Consider the following 26,497-nt stretch of genomic DNA (forward strand, 5'->3'; position numbering starts at 1 on the left):
ATAAAACCAACACCAGGAATAGACATTTGAAAGGCAATTTAAAATAAATAAAGAATAGTGAAAGCTGAGAGTGCATGAATTGGTCGAAGAGAGTAAGCAAATGCTTTTGTGCTTGTTTTTTTTGTTTTTTTCAATGTTTGTTTTTGGATGCTGCACTTTATATTGCAAGCCTTCAATTGGAAAATGTTGTACCGTATTTTTCGGAGTAAAAGTCGCTCCGGAGTATAAGTCGCACCGGCCGAAAATGCATAATAAGGAAAGAAAAAAACATAAGTCGCACTGGAGTATGAGTCGCATTTTTTGGGGAAATTTATTTGATAAAACCCAACACCAAGAATAGACATTTGAAAGGCAATTTAAAATAAATAAAGAATACTGAACAACAGACTGAATAAGTGTACGTTATATGACGCATAAATAACCAACTGAGAACGTGCCTGGTATGTTAACGTAGCATATTATGGTAAGAGTCATTCAAATAACTATAACATATAGAACATGCTATACGTTTACCAAACAATCTGTCACTCCTAATCGCTAAATCCCATGAAATCTTATACGTCTAGTCTCTTACGTGAATGAGCTAAATAATGTTATTTGACATTTTACGGTAATGTGTTAATAATTTCACACATAAGTCGCTCCTGAGTATAAGTCGCACCCCCGGCCAAACTATGAAAAAAACTGTGACTTGAAAAATATGGTACTTATACCTTGTACTAAAAATTCATTACACTGTTTATTATTACAAACTATATAAAATGTCGTATCACAGTTATTGTGATTAACTAGGGTTTTTTTTTAATTATTATTATTAACTAAAATTAAAAGACACACAATATACTTTTTTGGCAGAAGAAACATTATTGTTTTAGCTTCATAAGAGCCATATCATTTTATTTGAGTGTTTAAATGTGTTTATCTTCTTTCATTTTAATGTTTAAACGTTTAGAATATTTTTTTTAAATAAATACAATTGGTGTGATTACTTTGCTTTACTTTACTTTATTTTGCAAGCCTTGAATTGGACAATTTTGTACTTATACCTTGTACTAAAAAATCATTACACTATTTATTATTACAAACTAGTAACAATATGAAACGTCATATCACAGTTAAGAGACCAAAATGATCATGTTGAACATGATCAAAAAGTAATTATACACACACTAAAATATTTTAACTAGGTTTTTTTTTAAATTATTACTATTATTAACTAAAATAAATAGACATACAATATACTTTTTTGGCAGAAGAAACATTATTGTTCTGGCTTCATAAGAGACGTATAATTTTATTTGTGTGTTTAAATGTGTTTATCTTCTTCCATTTTAATTTTTAAACAATTAGAATGTTTTTTTTATACAATTTGGGTGCTTACTTTGCTTTACTTTCGGTTTATGTGACGTCATGCGAGTTCACTTTCTGTTGATCACATTGCATAGCCTTTATGTTCAATGTGTATATCCTAGTTGTTTAGGTAGTAATGTTTTTATGCAGGTTTAGATTGGGGTATGACGTTTCTTAATGAGGAAAGACGTTAATGTCTCTTGTGTTCATGCTACCATTTAAGCCAACTGGCAAGCTAACACTAGTCGGTCCATTAGTTTATCAAAATGTGGCTAACAAACACGGTTTTTCGATCATTTTAACTTAATTCAGTAATACTAACCGTCGGAAGTTTTACCACGATTATTATTAGAGGTTGGGGAAATCGATTTTTAGATGCATTGCAATTCGGACATGGACGATTATAAAAACAATTAGTAAACATCAATAATTGATAATTTATTTATCTATCGTAAATAAAGTAATGCAGACAGTTCTATAATTTGGCTGACTGCAGCGAGCCCACCAGCTCCTTTATTATAGGGCTCTTATGTTCTAGTTTTGTACATATTTCTATTAATTTAATAAATATGGGAATTGATTTACCAGTTTCTTAATACAAATGCACTGTTTTTTTAGAGTTGCAAGGGATAAACTGGAGTAGATACCCATTTAACATTAAAAGAAGGGGCTGATGACGGACAAACCTAAAAAAAATGTCATCATTAATTCCATTAATTAATTGCAGTTATTTCATCGAGACACTTTTTTTTCAATAACAGTACCGTATTTTTCAGACTATAAGTCACTCCGGAGTATAAGTCGCACCCGCCAAAAATGCATACATAATAAAGAAGGAAAAAAACATATACAAGTCGCACTGGAGTATAAGTCGCATTTTTGGGGGAAATGTATTTGATAAAACCCAACACCAAGAATAGACATTTGAAAGGCAATTTAAAATAAATAAAGAATAGTGAACAACAGGCTGAATAAGTGTACGTTATATGACGCATAAATAACCAACTGAGAACGTGCCTGGTATGTTAACGTAACATATTATGGTAAGAGTCATTCAAATAACTATAACATATAGAACATGCTATACCTTTACCAAACAATCTGTCACTCCTAATCGCTAAATCCGATGAAATCTTATACGTCTAGTCTTTTACGTGAATGAGCTAAATAATATTTTTTGATATTTTACGGTAATGTGTTAATAATTTCACACATAAGTCGTTCCGGAGTATAAGTCGCACCACCGGCCAAACTATGAAAAAAACTGCGACTTATAGTCCGAAAAATACGGTAATATCTACGGATGTGAGCCAAGTTCTTTCCTAGGTATTAATCAGCTGGATTCTTGTCAAAAACGTCAACAGACACCAATTCTCTATGGTCTTCTTTATACATGTAACCTCATCTGCACCCATCAGCCTGCAAACGCTGAAGAAATGGATTGGGTTTCTATTGCGGTTTAGGTAGCAATAGTGCATCCATCAGGGCTAAAACAACAATGTCTTCAAGGCAGGGAGCATATGGATTAATGACAGATGCTGTTTCATCCACATGGGGCTGAGTGAAGGTGATGGATCCTATTCTTGTTGCCTCCAGTTATGCATTACAGTAACATAACAAGATACTTCCACTTACAGCCAGCAAACAATATAGTAGCCTGAGGAGGAGCAGTAGTGTCCTTTTTACTGCCACTGCATGTGTTTACTAACATATAGCCAGTGGACCCTCATGGCTGCATGCAGCTTTCTTGACAGGGGAGGTTCAACAGGGCTGGAGAGCTGTTTCCATGCAAGTAAACACACAAACAGATTGGACGTAAACAAGGGACCTTGGAAGAAAAAAAACAATAGCTTGTTTTGCTTAGCGATTTTTGTATTTATTTGCCATAATAAATACATTTTTATATTAACAGCCGGCATACAAATGTAAGCAACAACTGTTCAATATGGGCCTTAAAGGGGAACTGCACTTTATGGGGAATTTCGCCTATCGTTCACAATCATTATGAGAGACAAGAACATACATGTCTTTTTTATTTATTTATTTTAAAGATGATTAAAAAATGCTTGGAAGATGTGGCTAATGTAAGTCACTGCTGTAGCCTTCAAAGCATTCATCAATATTTTGTATACACACTGCAAGTATATATATAATGTAATAACAAACATATAATATGTACAATATTTACCGTATTTTGGTTATTTTAAACACTAATTCCTCTGCACATTTAATTCCGTTATCAAAGCAGCACACTTCCCACTTCTGTCAACAACTGTGTTCTACTTCGGGAAACAAAGGCGTGTGTGTCCTCCAATCATGGCAGATTCTGTAACAAACGACGAAGACGACTATTTTTGGAGAAATGCGGATTCACCACCTTATCTTTTTGAACCTGAATATATGAAGGATGAACTACTGCATCTACAAGCCAGTACAAAGGAAGAGTGAGATGTTAGGAGCAGACGGAAGCCGAGAGAGTGAGGTGAAAGTGACTCGAAGCTGCAAAATGTGGAATTTGAAGCCATGCTATTCTGACATAAATGGAGTGCTTATCCAAATAAACTGGAAAAAGTGTCCCTGGCCAGATAGACCAGACAGACAACTGTCCATCGAGTGAGTCACACTTGATATTGATCAAATCGAATCGCAATTTTGAAGCGAAAAATCGCAATAGTTTTTTTGTTTTTTCTCTAAACCGTGCAGCCCTACATGAAACCCCTCGCTTATTGTAAACATGTTGAACATAGTTCCTTATTTTTCAAGCAGACCACACCAAGAGTAAAGGCACTTTAGACTTAAAGCAGGTTTTGAACCATGCTGCCACATCCTGTACATTAAAGAAAACCAACTAAGGGTTTCCCCCAGATTGATCGCGGCGCATCACCACAGCAAAATAAAAGCCTCCACACCTGTTTTTTTTTTTAACATGAGAACAAATTTAGGCAATATATTGTATGAACAGATATATAGTCTATTATTTAAGCACTATTGGCCCCAATTAGTTTGAAAAACATCTCAAATCTTTTACACATTATAATAATAACATTATTAAGCATTTCTTACATATTTTTGCACCTTAACCTAAAAAGTTATTGTTTTGTTTTTACTGTGATTTTAGAATTGTGGTTACATCGAGTACTTTCCATGGTTGTGTTGACATTTCCTTTCTGCCTCTATAGCTGAGGGGATTATAAACAGAAGGTTATATTTAAAACAAAAATGTTAACATTTAATATATATTTTTTCTCCTGATCCATATTTTTCATAGGTGATAAAAAAAATATGAATAATTATCGATTTCAACCAATGTAAACAACTTATATGGTGATACAATTTTCAGCCGTATTGTCCATCTCTAAGAAGAAAATCTCAAATGGAATCACAATTTTGAAGCAAAAAAATCGCAATTGTTTTGACATTTCCTTTCTGCCTTGATAGCTGAGGGGATTATACCGTATTTTCCGGACTGTAAGGCGCGCTTCAAATCGTGCAGCCCTACATGAAACCCCTCGCTTATTGTAAACATGTTGAACATAGTTCCTTATTTTTCAAGCAGATCACACCAAAAGTAAAGGCACTTTAGACTTAAAGCAGGTTTTGAACCATGCTGCCACATCCTGTACATTAAAGACAACCAACTCAGGGTTTCCCCCAGATTGATCGCGGCGCATCACCACAGCAAAATAAAAGCCTCCACACCTTAAAAATGAGGTTGTTTTTTTTACATGAGAACAAATTTAGGCAATATATTGTATGAACAGATATACTGCATACAGTCTATTATTGAAGCACTATTGGCCCCAATTAGTTTGAAAAACATCTCAAATATTGTTAATCCGTATCGTCCATCCCTAAGAAGAAAATCTCAAATCGAATCGCAATTTTGAAGCGAAAAATCGCAATCGTTTTATTGTTTTTTCTCAAAATCGTGCAGCCCCACATGAAACCACTCGCTTATTGTAAACATGTTGAACATAGTTCTTTATTTTTCAAGCAGATCACACCAAAAGTAAAGGCACTTTAGACATAGAGCAGGTTTTGAACCAACTCAAGGTTTCCCCTAGATGGATCGCAACGCATCACCACAGCAAAATAAAAGCCTCCACACCTTATCGATCAATCAATCAAAGTTTATCTATACAGCCCTAAATCACGAGTGTCTCAAAGGGCTGCACAAGCCACAACGTTACCCTCGGCTCACATCCCATTAAAAATTTGGTGGGTTTTTTTTAAACATACAATTTTCAGCCGTATCGTCCATCCCTGGGAAGAAATTCTCAAATCGAATCGCAATTTTGAAGCGAAAAATCGCAATAGTTTTTTTGATTTTTCTCAAAATCGTGCAGCCCTACATGAAACCCCTCGCTTATTGTAAACATGTTGAACATAGTTCCTTATTTTTCAAGCAGATCACACCAAAAGTAAAGGCACTTTAGACAGAGCAGGTTTTGAACCACACGGCCCATACTGTACATTAAGGACAACCAACTCAAGGTTTCCCCTAGATGGATCGCGACGCATCACCACAGCAAAATAAAAGCCTCCACACCTTATCGATCAATCAATCAAAGTTTATCTATATAGCCCTAAATCACGACTGTCTCAAAGGGCTGCACAAGCCACAACGTTATCCTCGGCTCAGATCCCATTAAAAATTAGGTTGTTTTTTTTAAACATAATTTTCAGCCGTATCGTCCATCCATAGGAAGAAAATCTCAAATGGAATCGCAATTTTGAAGCGAAAAATCGCAATAGTGTTTTTGTTTTTTCTCAAAATCGTGCAGCCCTACATGAAACCCCTCGCTTATTGTAAACATGTTTAACATAGTTTCTTATTTTTCAAGCAGATCACACCAAAAGTAAAGGCACTTTAGACGTAGAGCAGGTTTTGAACCACGCTGCCCATACTGTACATTAAAGAGTGGTTTCCCCTAGATTGATCGTGGCGCATCACCACAGCAAAATAAAAGCCTTCACACTTTAAAAATGAGGGTTTGTTTTTTTTTAAACATACAATTTTCAGCCAAGTGTGAAGCGACTGTGATGGGAATCAGCACCTTTTAGTCCGAGTCCATGGTTACTTCCCGGAAAAAGGTGGAGTGCCATCTTGAGATCTTGCCCCAAGTGGAGGAGTTCAAGTACCTCTGAGTCTTGTTCACGAGTGAGGGAAGAGCGGATCGTGAGATCGACAGGCGGATCGGTGCGGCGTCTTCAGTAATGCGGACGCTGTATCGATCCGTTGTGGTGAAGAAGGAGCTGAGCCGGAAGGCAAAGCTCTCAATTTACCGGTCGATCTACGTTCCCATCCTCACCTATGGCCATGAGCTTTGGGTTATGACCAAAAGGACAAGATCACAAGTACAAGCGGCCAAAATGAGTTTCCTCCGCCGGGTGGCGGGGCTCTCGCTTAGAGATAGGGTGAGAAGCTCTGTCATCCATAGAAGGAGAATGAGTTAAGACCTTTGTAAAATCGGAATCTGGGTTTAACGTGGTTAGTGGAGCTCCCCCTGGTGTTGTGGTTATGGCGGTCATTTACGTTAAGGAAGTAGTTTGACATACCGAAGTACATGTCAAACTACTTCCTTAACGTAAATGACCGCCATAACTACAACACTAGGGGGAGCTCCACTAACCACGTTAAACCCAGATTCCGATCTAACAAAGGTCTTAACTCATTCTCCTTCTATGGATGACAGAGCTTCTCACCCTATCTCTAAGCGAGAGCCCCGCCACCCGGTGGAGGAAACTCATTTTGGCCGCTTGTACTTGTGATCTTGTCCTTTTGGTCATAACCCAAAGCTCATGACCATAGGTGAGGATGGGAACGTAGATCGACCGGTAAATTTTGACATACCGAAGTACATGTCAAACTACTTCCTTAACGTAAATGACCGCCATAACTACAACACTAGGGGGAGCTCCACTAACCACGTTAAACCCAGATTCCGATCTAACAAAGGTCTTAACTCATTCTCCTTCTATGCCACATCAATATGGAATGCACTCCCAACAGGTGTAAAAGAAAGGGCATCTCTATCCTCCTTAAAAACCGCACTAAAATAACACCTCCAGGCAACTTCAACCCCAAACTAACACCCTCCCCCTTCCACATCCCACCTCCCCGGATTGTAAATAATCAAATGTATATACTTGTTCTTATGCTTTCTGATCTCTCTCTCTATGTCCACTACTTGCTGTACATATCCTACCAAGTCAGTCCTACACTGTTCCAATGGCCATTTCTCTGATGATGCAATTGTTGATGACTGAAATGTTGATATCAACCAAACCTAACCCCGCCCCTCCGCATCCCACACCCCAGATTGTAAATAATGTAAACAATTCAATGTATATACTCTGATGATTATCTTGTGTGATGACTGTATTATGATCATAGTATATATCTGTATTATGAATCCATTTAAGTGGACCCCGACTTAAACAAGTTGAAAAACGTATTCAGGTGTTACCATTTAGTGGTCAATTGTACAGAATATGTACTGTACTGTGCAATCTACTAATAAAAGTTTCAATCAATCAATCCGGGAGGAGCTCAAAGTAAAGCTGCTGCTCCTCCACATTGAGAGGAGCCAGATGAGGTGGTTCGGGCATCTGGTCAGGATGTCACCCGAACGCCTCCCTAGGGAGGCGTTTCGGGCACGTCCGACCGGTAGGAGGCCATGGGGAAGACCCAGAACACGTTGGGAAGACTATCTCTCCCGGCTGGCCTGAGAACGCCTCGGGATCCCTCCGGGAGGAGCTGGACGAAGTGGCCGGGGAGAGGGAAGTCCGGGCTTCCCTGCTTAGGCTGCTGCCCCCGCGACCCGACCTCGGATAAGCGGAAGAATATGGATGGATGGATCGATGGAATTTTCAGCCGTATCGTCCATCCCTAGGAAGAAAATCTCAAATCGAATCGTAATTTTGAAGCGAAAAATCGCAATTTTTTTTTTAAATCAAAATCGTGCATCCCTACATGAAACCCCCTTGCGATGCACCCCGGCATGCATCGTTGTGTCTATCCCCCATGCATATGCAGAGGTATCTCGCTGCATCGCACACCTGCATAGCACAGCAGCAATACGTTGCAACAACAACATTTAATACGCGATTGCACGGACCCACCGGCTGCGTGACGCGGTATCCCGGGTGGACTTCAGCAGGCAGCACTGTCAGGGTAAACCTGAGGTGACGTGACAGCCACAAAGCCCTGCACCGTCTCCTTTTTTTTTTTTTTTTTCTTTTTTTTTTAAACGCACCGCCACTCCACGGCGAAATGATGCAAGTTATCCATTAAAAAAAAACAGCGATGATGTATTTTGTAACCCACCTAGCGTGAAAATTCGCCCGCGTGATATGACATAAAGACAGGCACTATTAGCAAGCTTTTTCTATCATCCTCCGCAGCCCCCACCAAAAAAAATACACAAACAGCCTACTCACGGGTGGTTAGAGAAGGCTAAATCTTCGAGTTGTTTCCTCGTCCAAACACTTGATGCCTTGCGTGGCTCCGGTGGTCCGATGGTGGCGTGGAAGGAACAAGAAGAGATGGAGCGGCCGTGGGCTCGCATGTATGTGCTGCAGTGTCCACACCGCCGACGGCCTTCTTCTCGATGCCGTGTCAGGCTCGCCGGACACGACAGTGCACTAGCGCCACCTAGCGAGCTGGAGTGCGCTCCAGACAAGCCTAACCACAAAATGAATGATACAAAATAAATAAATGCACACCTCTATTTTTACTGAACATTTTCTATTTTACTAAATGCTATTATTGCAACTATTCTATGTTGTATTCATTCATGAATTTATTATTTATATCTTATTTTTACATTTATTTTAAAATGTTTTTTAAATATATTTATTACTTTTTATAATATATTTTTTATTGGAGTTTGTAGAAGAAACAAATATACACAGACTTGATAGACAAAATATAGGTATCAAAACTTTAAATAAAAAAGAAATTAAACTCAATTTTGTGTAAAAAAAAAAACAAAAACATAATATTAATAATAATAAATAAACTAGGGCTTTCAAAGGTAACGCATTAATAATCAGTTCATTCAATGACATAATGTTTAGAAGGCTGAATATTGCAATTTATTAACAGAAAAGGTTTAAACTTAAAATATTTAAACTGTATATGTTATATATTATGTACTGTATGTACAATATGTAAATATTACATATTTACTATATTTTATCTTGCTACTATGATACATTTTTAGTATAATTTATACCTTTTGTTTTCGCTCTCTTTGTGTGCCCTTGTGTGCATTACCCTTTCCATCCTTATCCTTTCCATCCTTTGTAACTGAGCAATTTTGTAGAACAATTTCCCTTGTGGATCATCAAAGTCTGCGATGAGGTGGCGAGTTGTCCAGGGTGTACGCTGCCTTCCGCCCGAATGTAGCTGAGATAGGCTCCAGCACCCCCCGCAACCCCAAAAGGGACAAGCGGTAGAAAATGGATGGATGGATGGATCATTAAAGTTTGTCTAAGTCTAAGTCTAAACATTGTCATGCAGAGATATGACAACCATTAACTTGTAGAAAGAAACACATATACGTTATAGGGGAGGTATAGCTCGGTTGGTAGAGTGGCCGTGCCAGCAACTTGAGAGTTCCAGGTTTGATCCCCGCTCCCGCCATCCTAGTCACTGCCGTTGTGTCCTTGGGCAAGACACTTTACCCACCTGCTCCTAGTGCCACCCACACTGGTTTAAATGTAACTTAGATATTGGGTTTCACTATGTAAAAGTGCTTTAAGTCACTAGAGAAAAGCGCTATATAAATATAATTCAATTCACTATACACAGACTTGATAGAAAAAAACATAGGAATCAAAAATAAACATGAAAAAAAAAAAGTTAACTAAATTTTGTGTAAAAAATAGAAAATAAACATAATATTAATAATAATAAATAAACCAGGGCTGTCAAAGGTAACGCAGTAATAATCACTCCATTCAATTACAGAATATGTAGCAGGCTGAATATTGCAATTTATTAACAGAGAAGGTTAAAACATTGTCATGCAGAGATATGACGACCATTAACTTGTGCAACATCTAATGTGCAGAATATCAGTAGCATTTATTCAGCTAAAAATATTAAATTTTACATTGCAAAACATTTGACAATCAAAGCACAATCGTAACAATCCACATCTGGTGTTATTAATGCGTGAAATGTGTATCTAAACATGGTTTAGCTCCTCTCTTCTGAATGCAAGTGCTCCAACAGCAGGAATATTGTAATTAAAAGCGTGTTTATGTCCTTTTTGTGTTGAATTAATTTTTATTAAATAATGCAAAGTAATTGTCCAGTCATGGTAATAAAAACGTGAAAATTATTTAGGAGCGGGATTCTCAAACAGTGGTGTGTGTACTACTAGTGGAAGGTGGGCTCCATCAAGTGGTATGCCAAAGAACCACTTAATTAAATATTTAAACAAAGTGTTAATGTTCAAACTGTGTGTAATGTGGCCAAAATATTGAATTTACATATTAAATAAAATCTTTGCTTTGTTTTTAATAAATATTTAGGCTAACTACACTACTGTAGTTTAATGTTGTTCATTATGGTGGTACTTGGAGAGCCAAGTGTTTTCTGTGGTGGTACTTGGCGAGCTGGAGTACGCTCCAGACAAGTGTAACCACAAACTTAATGATAAAAAATAAATAAATGCACACCTCTTAATAAAGGTATTTACTGAACATTTTATATTTTACTTAATGCTATTATTGCAACTATTATTCTCACTATTCTATGTTTTATTCATTAATGAATGTATTATTTATATATCATTTTTACATTTATTTTCAAATGTTTTTTAAATATATTTATTACTTTTTATAATATATTTTATTGGAGTTTGTAGAAGAAACAAATATACACAGACTTGATTTAAAAAATATAGGTGTCAAACTTAACATAAAAAAATAATTAAACTCCATTTTGTGTAAAAAAAAAAAAAATAAAGATAATATTAATAATAATAAATAAACTAGGGCTGTCAAATGTAACGCAGTAATAATCAGTTAATTCAATTACAGAATGTTTAGCAGGCTGAATTTTGCAATTTATTAACAGAGAAGGTTTAAACATAATATATTTAAACTGTATATACTGTATATTTATATAATTTTATATATATTATACACTGTATATATAATATGTAAAATTTTATCTAAGTTAACTATGAACAAACTGCAATTAATGGTGATTAAATATTTTAATTGTTGGACAGCTTTAAAGTAAACACAAGAAAACATTCTTGTGGGAGCGTACACATATTTTTTTCCTTTCCAGTTGGCTACTTACTGTCTGTGTTTATTTTGCAAAGATAAGTATCATACATGTTTTCCTAAATAAATGATCCACTCCAAGCATCTATTGTTGAACAGGTCTTCCCTCAGACGTAATAAGAGTCATCTTCTGCAGTGTGCATATTTCCTTGGTAATGTCCAGCCACAGATTCTGAGGACGTGTTTGTACCATCATCTTGTGATGCCTTGCAGAGAGGCCGAATAAAGATCTTCTATCTGTACAACTGACACAGTGTGTCCAATATACAAAACCCAAAACCAGTGAAGTTGGCACGTTGTGTATCGTAAATAAAAATAGAATACAATGATTTGAAAATCCTTTTCAACTTATATTCAATTGAATAGACTGCAAAGACAAGATACTTAATGATCGAACTGAGAAACATCTTTTTTGGGGGGGGGAAATAATCATTAACTTAGAATTTCATGGCAGCAACACGTTGCAAAACAGTTGGCACAGGAGCATTTTTACCACTGTGTTACATGGCCTTTCCTTTTAACAACACTCAGTAAACGTTTAGGAACTGAGGAGACCAATTTTTGAAGCTTTTCAGGTGGAATTCTTTCCCATTCTTGCTTGATGTACAGCTTAAGTTGTTCAACTGTCTATGTTGTGGTATTTTAGGCTTCATAATGCGCCACACATTTTCAATGGGAGACAGGTCTGGACTACAGGCAGGCCAGTCTGGTACCCGCACTCTTTTACGATGAAGCCACACTGTTGTAACACGGGCTTGGCATTGTCTTGCTGAAATAAGCAGGGGCGTCCATGGTAACGTTGCTTGGATGGCAACATATGTTGCTCCAAAACCTGTATGTACTTTTCAGCATTAATGGCGCCTTCACAGATGTGTAAGTTACCCATGTCTTGGGCACTAATACACCCCCATACCATCACAGATGCTGGCTTTTCAACTTTGCGCCTATAACAATCTGGATGGTTCTTTTCCTCTCTGGTCCGGAAGACACGACGTCCACAGTTTCCAAAAACAATTTGAAATGTGGACTCGTCAGACCACAAAACACTTTTACACTTTGTATCAGTCCATCTTAGATGAGTTCGGGCCCAGCAAAAAAAACAACCTGTGTGTTATAAGAGTCAAAATTGCAATTTTTTCTCGTTACATTTCACCTGTTTGCTCTTTTATTCCAATTTTTAATTTTTGGATTTTTTTTAAAATAGTACTTTTTAGAATGTGTCTCGGGCTGTTAAAAAAATTATCAAATGGCCCCCGGGCCGCACTTTGGTCACGCCAGGCATAGAGTGTGCAACATAGTACCCCTCAGGAGACAAATCAGTTTGAATTTACAATAATTTGTTGTCATGTAACAGATCATTATTCAAACATTTTACTGTGAAATAACAGTTAACTGCTATGAAATATAGGGATATTGTATTTTTACTGTCAATAGCAGGGGTTCCCAAACTTTTTGACTCAGGGGTCGTTAAAAAAATATATATATATATTTTATTTTATTTGTCTTTTTTTAATTTATTTTTCCCCTCCCTCAGGGGGGGAGCTCGACAGGGCGGTTGCTGGTTGTTCCATCTCCATCGTTGGGGTCCCTTCGGGTGGGGTGGATGGCTCCCGTGGCCCCGTGCTGGGTGGTCCTGCGGCAGCCGATTTGGGTGGGGGTGGGCTCGTGGGGGCCCGGGTGCCGGTGGGGTGGGGGCGGTCTTCCCGTCCGGTTGCGGGGAGTCTCTGGGCCCGCCCCCGGGCGGGTGTGGTCTCTCGCTGGCTTAGGGTCTGGCTGCCCCCTGTTTTTCTCGTGCCTTGTCCTCTGCCGGGTGTGTCTGTCTGCGGCCTGCTGCTGGCTCTTACGGGCGGCGCGGTGGGCCTGGCTCTGGGGTTCCTGTCGTTGGCGGGCCTGGCTGCGTTCCCTAGGCACCACACCTACTGTTTGTGGGTTGGGCTCTCTGGGGGCTTGGTCCGTACTCTGGCTCCCACACACACTAGGAGTTAAATGTATTGTACATACAGATTCACATATACTCACATACATACATAGGTACCTACGCTCCCACATACATACACAAATACAGTACATACAGTATCTACATACTCAAAGTCCGTACATCCACACGCACGTTCATTGTACAAACATACACATACTGTACATATACATTCACTGTACAAACATACATATACACATACTGTACATATACATTCACTGTACAAACATACATATACACATACTGTAAATATACACTCACTGTACAAACACATATACACTTACTGTACAAACACATATACACATACTGTACATATACATTCACTGTACAAACACACATACTGTATACACATACTGTACATATACATTCACTGTACAAACACACACATACACATACTATACATATACATTCACTGTACAAACACACATATACACATACTGTACATATACACTCACTGTACAAACACACATATACACATACTGTACATATATAAGTACATATGCATACATACACTCATGCACATAATCACATTTCATCAAACATATATTAACGTTGTTGCCCTAGGGTAAACTGGGTATAACACATGGCACACTGACAAAGCTTAACCTATTGTTACTATAACAATCTACAAGGTTAATATAGGTTGCTTCTCTTTCTTCCCCTCCATTTTTCTGCATTATTTCGTATCTCTAGTTATCATTACGTATATGTATTGTTGCATTTGAACAACTGTATTGTTGATAATGAAGGTAAATTATTGGTATTGTTCATTATCATTAGCGCTATTTCTTTTAGTATCTGTATTGCTCCATTTGTAGTGTAATAATGCTCATTGTCATTTCTGTATTATTTGTTATTTTTTGCTAACTGCTTATTTGCTATCACTTTTACGATCATATTTGTACATGTCGTATTTGCTGATGTTGCTCTATTGTTGTTGTTGTTGTTATTGTTGTGTTTGCTGTTGTTGTTTTTGTCTCTCTGTCTAATCCCCCTCTTGTCCCCACAATTTCCCCCTCTGTCTTCCTTTTTTTCTCTTTCTATCCCCTCCTGCTCCGGCCCGGCTGCACCAAATGATAATATACATACATTTAATAAAGTCAAATACAAATAAGGCAACAAGAGAAGTATCCTACACTTCTCTTTTGTCAAGTAAATCTGAACAGCCGATACGGGCATCTACATCTACTATATGATTTGCCTGAGAAGCTGGACAGGACAAAAATAAAATAAAATTAAAACAATTAAATAAAATAAAAAATTGGCGGGGGGCCGGGCTGTGTGTGTATATATATATATATATGTACAGTATATATATACAGTACAGGTCAAAAGTTTGGACATAACTTCTCATTGAATGTGTTTTCTTTATTTTCATGACTATTTACATTGTAGATTGTCACTGAAGGCATCAAAACTATGAATGAACACATGTGGAGTCATGTACTTAACAAAAAAAAGATGGAATAACTGAAAACATGTTTTTTATTCTAGTTTCTTCAAAATAGCCACCCTTTGCTCTGATTACTGCTTTGCACACTCTTGGCATTCTCTCGTTGAGCTTCAAGAGGTAGTCACCTGAAATGGATTATCACTTCACAGGTGTGCTTGAAGCTCATTAGGTATTTTGAAATATCTATATATTGCTCATTTTGCTATGTTCTGTCTGTCTGTCCTATCTATCTATCTATCTATCTACTGTATCTATATATGTATTTATGTATCTATCTATCTATCTATCTATCTATATATATATATATATATATATATATATATATATATATATGTGCATCTATCTATCTATCTATCTATCTATCTATCTATCTATCTATCTATCTATCTATCTATCTATCTATCTATCTATCTATCTATCTATCTATCTATCTATCTATCTATCTATCTATCTATCTATCTATCTATCTATCTATCTATCTATCCATCTATCTATCTATCTATCTATCTATCTATCTATGATATTAATGTAACATTAGACAATAGAAATAAGGAAACTTGTCACACTTAAGAACAAATAGGCCACCCTAAGAGTGCTTTGGAGCACTCGTAGATTTTATTCTAACCTACAAACAAATCCCAGCTAAGAAAACATTGGTGATTACAAAAATCTCCTTAAAAACTTTGTAAGTGGGCCTAAGAACAAACTTTGTTATTAAGAACGGTTGCTGAATGGGGCCCTTTGTTTCTTATATTCAACCAAACAATTCACCTAATTCAAAAGTACAACAACATAAAGTATTAGAAGAAGAATTCAATTTTATTCATCACATACAAATATACAGTGAAATGTGCCTCTGCATTCAACCAGAGGGACTTTGCGTGGGGAAACCCTGCGGAGGGAAAAATAAACTCTGACAAAGAGATTACTGAAAAACAGACAATATTATAGACAGGGTAACTCTTTAGTATGGGGAACATATTCTAAGTAACAAAGACTTAATTTAGAGTTATTTGGACACTAGGGGAACATATACGGGTTAGGGTTAGGGTTACTAATAAGCAATAATTCTGAGGTTATTGAGGGAAGACTCTTAGTTAATGGCTTACTGGTTGTATGATAAGGCCATGCGGAATAAGGCATTAATAAGTACTTAATAATGACTAATTAAGAGCCAATATGTTACTAATTTGCATGTTAATAAGCAAATAATTAATGGTGAATATGTCCCCCACACTAAATTGGTACCATAGACAGATTTCAGTATATCAGCGTTTAAAAAGAGCTAACTAGAATAGAGTCCAAAACAATGCATTTTCCAGGTACACCGCTCACATTACAAATGTGCTCACCTTCTTTTTGACATGCAAAATACTCAAAACCCTGTTGCGAACGCCTGTGAGTTTGAAACCATAGATCAGGGGATTCACAACTGGGTTAATGAGCAGGAATAAGATTGTCATGAAATTGTGCGTATCCTGTGGTAAGTCGGCTGAACCGAACCGCATGTAGAAAATATCTAAAAGCAAGGTCACCGTGAAGGTGAGAAGGCAGATTAAATGGGGGAAGCAGGTCTGCATGAACTTAATCCACATCTCTCTGGATGACAAGCACACCTTCACCAGGTACAGGTAAGACCACAAGATGAACAAAAAGTGTACGAAATAAATGCCGATGTTGATGGCTGTGATGATACTGTTGGCGTAGGGCGGCGTGCAGGCCAAGCTGAACACCACCCAGTTGACGCAGTACAACTTGTTGATGTGCGAGCCGCACAACGCTTTCCCCAACAGGGTAACCGTGTTCATAAACATGCAGTATAAAGGCACGAACCAGGAGAAAAACACAAAGAGGGAAACTCTCTGCTTGCTCATTAAAGTGTGGTAAACCAGAGGTCGACATATGGCCACGTACCGGTCGTACGCCATCACAGTTAAAATGGAAAAATCACAGCAAGATGATGAATGGATGACATAACCCTGCAGCATGCACCCTGCGTAGGAAATGACCTGCGATGACAGGAGGTCCTTGAGGAACTTGGGGTAAAAGCCAGCAGCTCCGTACACAGCATTGATGCATAGATTACACAAGAACACATACATGGGCTGGTGCAGGGTTTTGTCCGTAACTATGACAACGATCATGCTGATGTTGCTCAGCAGGATCAGAATGTACCACAGCAACGTCAGCACGAAGAGAGTCATCCTCTGCATATATGTAAACTTGAAACCGGAGAGCGTAAACATAGTGACAGCGGAAACATTTTCCATCCTGTGTAGAAAAGCAGGGAAAAAAAAGGATCAGGTGGTGATATTACCCGCCACGTTAGCGTGCATCCTCCTCCCCCCGCGGGTGACCCTGCGAAGTGACGGCGAGTCGACGTCGAGCCTTTTTCTAAGGAAACACAACCACCTGTGGGAGTCACGCCGACCAATGGCTGGGTGTTGTTGACATGTCACGGCTTCTTTCGTCAGCTCCTCCACCGAAGGCCCGAGAGGGACATGAAGATGCCAGTCAAGTAGAATTCTAACTTTTTTGTTTTGTTTTAGATCAGTGGTTGTCGAACTTTTTTTTACCGAGTACCCCTTTCAAAAAAAACCACTTGGTTCTCCAAGTGCCACCATAATGACCAACATTAAAGTACAGTAGCGTCGTAGGCTTAAGTATTCATAGAGGTTTTATTTAAAAGTTAAAGTTAAATATACCAATGATTGTCACACGCACACTAGGTGTGGCAAAATTATTCTCTGCATTTGACCCATCACCCTTGATCACCCCCTGGGAGGTGAGGGGAGCAGTGAGCAGCAGCAGTGGCCGCGCCCGGGAATCATTTTTGGTGATTTAACCCCCAATTCCAACCCTTGATGCTGAGTGCCAAGCAGGGATGTAATGGGTCCAATTTTTATAGTCTTTGGTATGACCCGGCCGGGGTTTGAACTCACAACCTACCGATCTCAGGGCGGACACTCTAACCACTAGGCCACTGAGTAGGCTATTTAACAAGTATATTTAATATTTTGGGCCACCTTAACACTACACACGGTTTGAACAGTGACACGGTTTGTTAATATAGGAAAATAAAACACTGTACTTTAGGTGATTCTTGAGCCCGCGTAGTGGGCACAGTTTAAGAATCAAGATCACTGTTGGAAAGCAAAAATAATAACACAATTGCATGTGTAGCATGATGAAAACTAAAGCACCAATTCATTCTAGTCGTCAAACATTTGTTCATAAAATACATTTTTAACATTTGTCTGATAACTGTATTTTGTCAGTATATACAGAAATGGAATGGAAATGGAAGAATTCATCCAAAACAAGGCATAGGTTTTATTTAACAAGTATATTGAATATTTTTGGCCATTGTAACATTACACACAGTTTGAACAGTAACACTGTGTTTAAATATATAGGAAAATAAAACACTGTACTTTAATAAAGGGATTATTTGGTGTACCACTAGATGTAGCCAAAGTATCACAGTTTGAGAAACCCTGATTTAGATCATACGAAATATAATATTCTTAGATTCGTCCAAGGCAGGACTATTCAACCGGGGCTAAATCCAACCCGGGAATGACACCATGACCCAGTTCAAAACTTGGTAAATTCCTAAAAACGCTAGAGTGTTCCTGTTGTATTTGTATTGTTATATATATATATCAGATATATCAAGCAGCTAAAATGCGTTAAACATGGATAAGTGTGGAGAGTGTTGTGCATTTTCCCTTTATGCTTGGTAAGGGATTTAATTGGGTGCAATTTAGAATTTTTTTATGGTGCGTGGACGTTTTTTTTATAATATCCACAAAGTTCAGTGAGCAGGTTGTGTTATGTGTGACCTAGTGTGTTGACTTTTTGTGTTGGTTGGTTGTTTTCTTTTAATTCAATTTTTTTTTTTTGCATCATGACTAGGGAAAGTTGTTTGCATTGGGTCATATAAGTGAATGCTCTGCACAATCCCATTACAGGGCACAATTAAAGACTGTCTTTTTGTTTCAGCTAGAACTATAAACGTTATTTTTTTTGAAAGACAAGTAACACAGTAAAATAATATTGGACTGAAGTGACAGACAGTTATTGCTAGAGTAAATATATGTGTATTTATTTGTATTTATTTATTTATTTATTTTCTAACCAGCCATTCTGCATATTAGACACATTTGCTTATCATAATGTAGATAGTATGTACTAAAATATCAGAAATTGTTCTTAAAATGAAAGTAATACAAAATATATAGTTATTGTTACATTTATGAAAATCCCCAAAAATCTACTTTTTAAATAAAAAAAAAAAACATATAGATGATTTAATTAGGACCAAGACAGAATACATATTTGAAATCAAGGTAAATAAAATATATTTTTTCTTTTTTACTAACAGTATATATCACAGATTTTCATTATATTCACAATAATAAAAAACGAAATAACGTACATTTCTCTTTTTTAAATGTTTTCTTTAGTCCGAACAAATCCAATTAATATTAGATCAAATAAAATAAAATCAAGGGATTTTGAATATTTCTTAACAATATATTTGTATCTAATGATGACATATCTAACTAACCATGACATCAAAATCCTCTCCTGACATAAATATTTAGGAATTAATTGTTTTATAACATCTACAGTTTACATAAAAGAAACATTATGTCTTAAAGTTTACGTGACCTTTTTTAGGAGGGAGTAGACATGAAAAAACTCTAGTTTTGTTCAAATAAAACTTTTACAGGTTCACAGACTTTCCACCCGAATGCAGCTGAGATAGGCTCCAGCGACCCCCCGCAACCCCGAAAGGGACAAGCGGTAGAAAATGGATAGATGGATGGAAGTTCACAGAGTAAGTTACCATTGTAACTAACTCTGAGTTTGACTTACCACTCTTTTTTTGGAACAGACAACACTAAATGTCCCTCATATAAAGGTTTACAGACTCAGAGTTTTCACTTAACCTTTCCTATTTTGGACCGAACACGATGCAAATGAATCAGAAGAGCACCTAACACTCCAAAAACTTTGCTGAATATCACATATATCACATACAAAACCAGCAAAGTGGGAAAGACACGTCAACATGTGGTACCAAGGAAATGGATTTAGACATGTTGCACGTGTTAGTATTGATAAATTAGGTCAGTTCCTCAAGTGCACCCCAACACTACTTAGGATGCAGACTCGCATCTCCCCTGCAATTACTTCTTAATTTATCTTGTCTGCAGCAGGATTCGAACAAAGACCCTTGGTTTCCAAAGTCCTAACAGACTGAGCTTGTGCTGCCAGATCAACACAGGGGGGTCCAAACCTTTGCCACTGAGGACCGTACACGGAAAATTCAAAGGAAGCGAGAGTCTTTCTGATATTTTTCATTTGGAAAACTAATCAAATATATTACATTTTTTTAAAGAAAAAAATTCTGAATGCCATCTTCATGTTTTTAGCGCCAACATTTCTACTTTTTCACCTACCGTATTTACCTAACCATAGGGCGCACCGGATTATAAGGCGCACTGCCGGTGAAAGGTCTATTTTCGATCTTTTTTCATATAAAAGACGCACCGGATTAAAGGGCGCATTAAACAAGACATATACAAAGTATATATATATATATATATATATATATATATATATATATATATATATATTTGTTGTTTTTTTCTAAATCGAAAACACCTTCGGCAGCGTCTTCTCCCCGTCATCTTTGTTGTAGCGGTGTAGCGTGCAAGGACAGGAGTGGAAGAAGTGTCAAAAGATGGAGCTAATATTTTAATGACATTCAGTCTTAAATCAATAACGGGGCAGCATCTCCTCAACAGGAAACAACAACAAGGCCGGAAATGTGTCCCGTGAAAAACCGTCCAACCGGAATTTTAATAACTAAAGTTCCTTGGGTGAATAATTTAAACTCACTACACCGGTATGTTTTAGCGTTTTCGTTGCGAGTTTACTGACAGATATAAATAAAAACTTTATACTACTTTATATTAGAAATGTCAACAGTGGAGGATGAACTAGAAACTAGAAAATAGAGGAAAAAAAATAACCTTATCGACTACGGAATCGACACGGACTACAAAGACGGACGCGCGCAATTTTTCAGGATTCATGCAGATCCCAAATACAGATCAGCAGGTACCAAAAGGTAAGAAAAGTTGCTTTTGCATAATATTGCGAAACAAAACGCCAGATGATATGTCTTACCTTATACACACACCATAATAATACTTGTATGTATGTTTCGCTTACCAAAGTCGTACTAAAACATTTTGATATATTTTTGAGTGCCGTGTGTAATGTTTTATATTTTCCAATGGAACATATAAAATGTTGGTGTAGTTTACTTGAGTGATATTGCCATCATACCTCTTACCACGTATCTCTTATGTTTGACTGCCATCTACTGGTCACACTTATCATTACACTATTTACCAAATAAAATTGCTTCGAGGTCGGTGAGCAAAACCAGAATTATTCCGTACATTAGGCTCACCGGGTTATTAGGCGCACTGTCGAGTATTTGAGGAAAAAAAAGGATTTTAAGTGCGCCTTATAGTCCGGAAAATACTGTATTTGCTTTTGTCACACCACTTTATATGTATTTGTTATTAGTAATAGTGTTTTTAGAAGGTGAAAATGGCTCCCGTGCCGCACTTTGGGCACCCCTGATCTACAGAAATGTCACCAACATTTAAGATCAGCGTTTTTATTTTACTTTGCCATCTTTTCAGTTTTACAGTGTTCCCCGGTTATCGTGATGGTTACGTCCCCCCCTGTGGTAGGTGAAATCCAAAAAGTCAGAACGCTATTTATTTTATGATTTATATTGATGTTATCTGCATTTAAAGTCTCTATAAGCTCTCCAGCCACTGCACATAACTTTAACAAACACTTGTAAACACTTCTTATGCTCTTAAAACACTTCATATTTTGTAAAACTTACATAATTTTAACATGAAACTAGTGTGAGAGACTAAAGCAGGGGTCGGCAACCAAAAACTTTGAAAGAGCCATATTGGACCAAAAATACAAAAATAAATCTGTCTGGAGCCGCAAAAAATTTAAAACCTTCCATAAGTGATACAATAAAGTCAACACATGATATACGTGTCTATATTAGCTATATTAGCCTACTATCAAAATGACTATGTGTCGCAGACTGACACAAATTTTTGTTGACAGAAATGTTGAAATGTAATATTTATTCTACACATTTTACAACATTGGAAAACAATAGTAAAACACAGGCTTCTGAGAAGGTGAGATAACTCCTCTAAATTACTGGCTTAGAATGGCTAAAAGTCTAGATGTGCGTGTCCAAGTTAAATAAAATGGTGGGCTGTCTTCTTCGAATGGATTTATAACAATCTATGCAAACTGGGTAACGTTTGCTGTGGTCTGGAACAACATGGCGCACAGACAACTAACAGATATGCAGGCAATATTACATACAGATAATATGTCATGAGACATGCAGATATAAATTAAATACACAGAGGACATAAGTAAAGGAAATTAAATTAGCTCAAATATACCGACAAGTGAGGCATAATGATGCAATACGTACTAGCCTAAATAGCATGTTAGCATCGATCAGCTTGCAGTCATGCACTGACCAAATATGCCTGATTAGCACTCCACACAAGTCAATAACATCAGCAAAGCTCACCTTTGTGCATTCACACACAGCATAAAAAGTTTGGTGGACAAAATTAGACAAAGAAGGAGTGGCATAAAACATATCTTTCTCTGGCATTGTTGGAGAAAGTTATACATGTAAACCAGGGGTGTCCAAAGTGCTAATTGTTTACCGGCCTGCCACACATTCTGGAAATACTATTGTAAAAATAAAAAAGAAGATTAAAAAAAGTGGAATAAGGTGAAATCTAACGAGAAAAAGTTGCAATGTTGACACAAAAGCTGCCATGCAGGCGTTTTTTTTTTTCTTTTGTCTTTCTTTATTTTTCTTTTTTTGCCATTGCTCAAAAAGAAATAATAATGACAAAAAATCCATGTTATAATGAATTATTTTCAGGGCTCGAATTACTTCAAATATTTCACTTTAAAATGTTTTATGTGGTAAATATTGCATATATTGTGTAGTAGCAATATAAAAACATCAAAGTTTTCTTTGACAAAAGCGCATAAAACAAACAAAATAATAGTTTCAGCATAAAATCGACAGATATATCTGAAGTTGATCTCGTAACTTAAGTGTTGAAAGTAAAAGAAAAACCTAATAAAAATGTATCACTTTATGAGTGGGGCACCTTTTGGATCCCAAATATATTTAGTGATTTTTTATTTATTTTTTCACTGCATTATTGATCTTTTAGAGCTCTAATTACTAAATACTGCATATTTCAGTTTTACTATAAAAAAACCAAGTTGTTTTTGACAGAAAAGCCATAAAACATGTTTTTTAATTTGTATTACTTTATATCAACTTGAAGTTGATATAGAGATTTACTGTAAGTGTTAAATAATTTAAAAAAAATAAGAATCTGACTTATTTTTAACTTTTTAATGACTGAGACCCTTTATGGTCCCCGGGACCACTAAAGGTAAAATAAATTAAAAAAATCCATATATTTTGTTATGGTTTGAAAATGAAAAATATCAAAATGGCCCCCACTTGCTTTAATTTTTCCGTGTGCGGCCCTCAGTGGAAAAAGTTTGGACACCCCTGATGTAAACAAACTCCGGTGAGTTCAAGGACTGCCAAAATTAGTAGGACAAAACGGCACTTGCCAAATACTCTCATCAGGAAAGTATGTTTAATATAAATAGTGGGATTTCTAACAATTAGGGAGGTTTGTGTCTTATTGTCCTCCTACAGAAACCCTATTAAAACAAAAATATATATTTGAAAAAGCTCCAGGGAGCCACAAGGGAGGCGCTACAGAGCTGCATGCGGCTATGGAGCCGCAGGTTGCAGACCCCCGGACTAAAGAAACCAAAGAAGACACATAAAACAATCGAAAATTGACAGATAATCAAAGCAGTAAAATGACAGCACCGTTTAGTGTAATGTAGGATTGTCGACATAACCTATGTGTTTTTATTTAAATCAATTGATGTTAAACGTGGAAGGCATAAAAACATATTGTGATGCAATTGCAATACTGTGTTTGGATGAAAATGTCCCATGAAACATTGTATATATTTAGCTTCTAGATAGATGGTCAACAGGTCATTATCTTGGTTCTCCCTTGAGAACAATTAAGAGCGCAGAAGTCTCATGGGGACCGCACACAATAACAAACATGTTTTTCTTGTCTGCAGCAAATTGTTGAGACGCGTAAACAACAAACACCGGCAAACATTAAACAGTAGCGGCTTTGAAGTACCGAGCTAATTGGCCTTGGGTTTGACGGAGGGTGCCTGTTTTCATTAAATGTATCAAACATCATGTAGTCACAAGGTGACAAAGTGGACCCTAAAGTACAATGCCAGTGTGTGATGTGCTTCTACACACTACAAAATTGCTGGGTTATTTTGATAACCCAATTAATGAGTTGCGAGTGTTGGGTTAAATTTTAGAGTTATTTTTATGAAGAGCAACCCATTATTTGGGTTATAAGTGTATTATTTTAACTCAATTTCTGGGTTTTCAAAACTATGTACCATTTTTTGGGTTGTTTTTCAATGATAACGCATTTTTGAGTGAAAGGCTTTTTTTTATAAAAAAAGGTAAATTTTTCTTGAAGGGAATTTTATTAAGGATTAATCTCATTTACATTATTTACAATCACACATCATATGTACACGAAAATATTTGCGCATGCTGTATAGAACCACTATGACCATGCACGGCAAGTCTTGGAAAAAAAAAAAATGTCACTCATATCTTGCTTTTGAGTATAGTTTAATGTAATAAAAATAATGTTGATCAGTAGTTGAGAAGGAGTAGGACAAACCAGCAGTAAAATGTATCATTTTTAACCAACTATTGGGTCAAGGAGCGCTAAATTGCGCAACCCAACAGGTGGGTTTGGAATAACCCAACATTGTAGTGAGCATAACTCAGCTTTTGTGTTAAATAAATTCAACCCAATAGTTGGGTTATGTATCAACCAACATTGAGTTAGCATAACTCAACTTTTGGGTGAAATAATGCAACCCAATAGTTTGGTTAGGAATAACCCAACATTAAGTTATCATAACTCAACTTTTCGTTTAAATAATTCAACCCAATAGTTTGGCAAAGAATAGACCAACATTAAGTTATCATAACTCAACTTTTTGGTAAATAATTCAACGCAAAAGTTGGGTTGAAAAAATTAACCCAAAATGTTGAGTTAAAATAACTCAAATAAGGGGCTTGTCCTTTTCTGAACCAGTGGTCGGGTTAAAATTGGGTTGTTTTTAAACCCAACATCTTTTTGTGTGTATACACTAAAAAATGCTGGGTTATTTTGGTAACCCAATTTATGAGATGCGAGAGTTGGGTTAAATTTTGGAGTTATTTTTATGAAGAGCAATCCATTTTTTGGGTTATAAGGGTATTATTTGAATGGAATAAAAATAATGTTGATCAGTAGTTGAGAAGGAGTAGGACAAACCAGCAGTAAAATTAATAATTTTTAACCAACTTTTGGGTCAAGGAGCGCTTAATTGCGCAACCCAATAATTGGGTTTGGAATAACCCAACATTGTAATGAGCATAACTCAGTTTTTGTGTTAAATAAATTCAACCCAATAGTTGGGTTGTGAATCAACCAACATTGAGTTAGCATAACTCAACTTTTAGGTCAAATAATGCAACCCAATAGTTTGGTTGAGAATAACCCAACATTAAGTTATCATATCTCAACTTTTGGGTCAAATAATTCAGCCAGATAGTTTGGTTGGGAATAACCCAACATTAAGTTATCATAACTAAATTTTTTGGTTAAATAATTCAACGCCAAAGTTGGGTTGAAAAAATTAACCCAAAATGTTGTGTTAAAATAACTCAAATAAGGGGCTTGTCCTTTTCTGAACCAGCAGTTGGGTTAAAATTGGGTTGTTTTTAAACCCAACATTTTTTTGTGTGTATACACTAAAAAATGCTGGGTTATTTTGATAACCCAATTTATGAGTTGCGAGTGTTGGGTTAAATTTTGGAGTTGTTTTTATGAAGAGCAATCCATTTTTGGGGTTATAAGGGTATTATTTTAATGGAATAAAAATAATGTTGATCAGTAGTTGAGAAGGAGTAGGACAAACCAGCAGTAAAATTTATAATTTTTAACCAACTATTGGTTCAAGGAGCGCTAAATTGCGCAACCCAACAGTTGCGTTTGGAATAACCCGACATTGTAGTGAGCATAACTCAGCTTTTGTGTTAAGTAAATTCAACCCAATAGTTGGGTTATGTATCAACCAACATTGAGTTAGCATAACTCAACTTTTGGGTGAAATAATGC

At 36.7% G+C, this 26,497-nt stretch overlaps 2 protein-coding genes across 2 annotated transcripts in view; both read right to left on the bottom strand.

Moving 5' to 3' along the window:
* The window catches only part of adarb1b (adenosine deaminase RNA specific B1b), a 408,325-nt gene extending 399,304 nt beyond the window's left edge, over window positions 1-9,021 (bottom strand). The window contains exon 1 of the mRNA XM_062067621.1: window positions 8,794-9,021. The gene's annotated coding sequence lies outside the window, so the exon portion shown is untranslated. The remainder of the gene's footprint in view (window positions 1-8,793) is intronic.
* Window positions 9,022-16,417: 7,396 nt separating this feature from the next.
* On the bottom strand, window positions 16,418-25,545 carry LOC133662990 (olfactory receptor 2A7-like). The gene is made up of 2 exons (XM_062067179.1): window positions 25,529-25,545; window positions 16,418-17,357 (listed from the first exon to the last, which is right to left on the bottom strand). Exon 2 carries the CDS (start codon window positions 17,354-17,356, stop codon window positions 16,418-16,420), a length of 939 nt encoding a protein of 312 aa, XP_061923163.1. The 5' UTR covers window position 17,357; window positions 25,529-25,545.
* Window positions 25,546-26,497: the final 952 nt, after the last annotated feature.

This window comes from Entelurus aequoreus, linkage group LG13 (genome assembly GCF_033978785.1).
Source record: "Entelurus aequoreus isolate RoL-2023_Sb linkage group LG13, RoL_Eaeq_v1.1, whole genome shotgun sequence".
In the NCBI taxonomy this organism is placed as follows: Eukaryota; Metazoa; Chordata; class Actinopteri; order Syngnathiformes; family Syngnathidae; genus Entelurus; species Entelurus aequoreus.

What these genes read in the sequence shown, in the direction of transcription:
- LOC133662990 (XM_062067179.1), bottom strand. Translation starts at nt 17,356, where the DNA reads ATGGAAAATGTTTCCGCTGTCACTATGTTTACGCTCTCCGGTTTCAAG.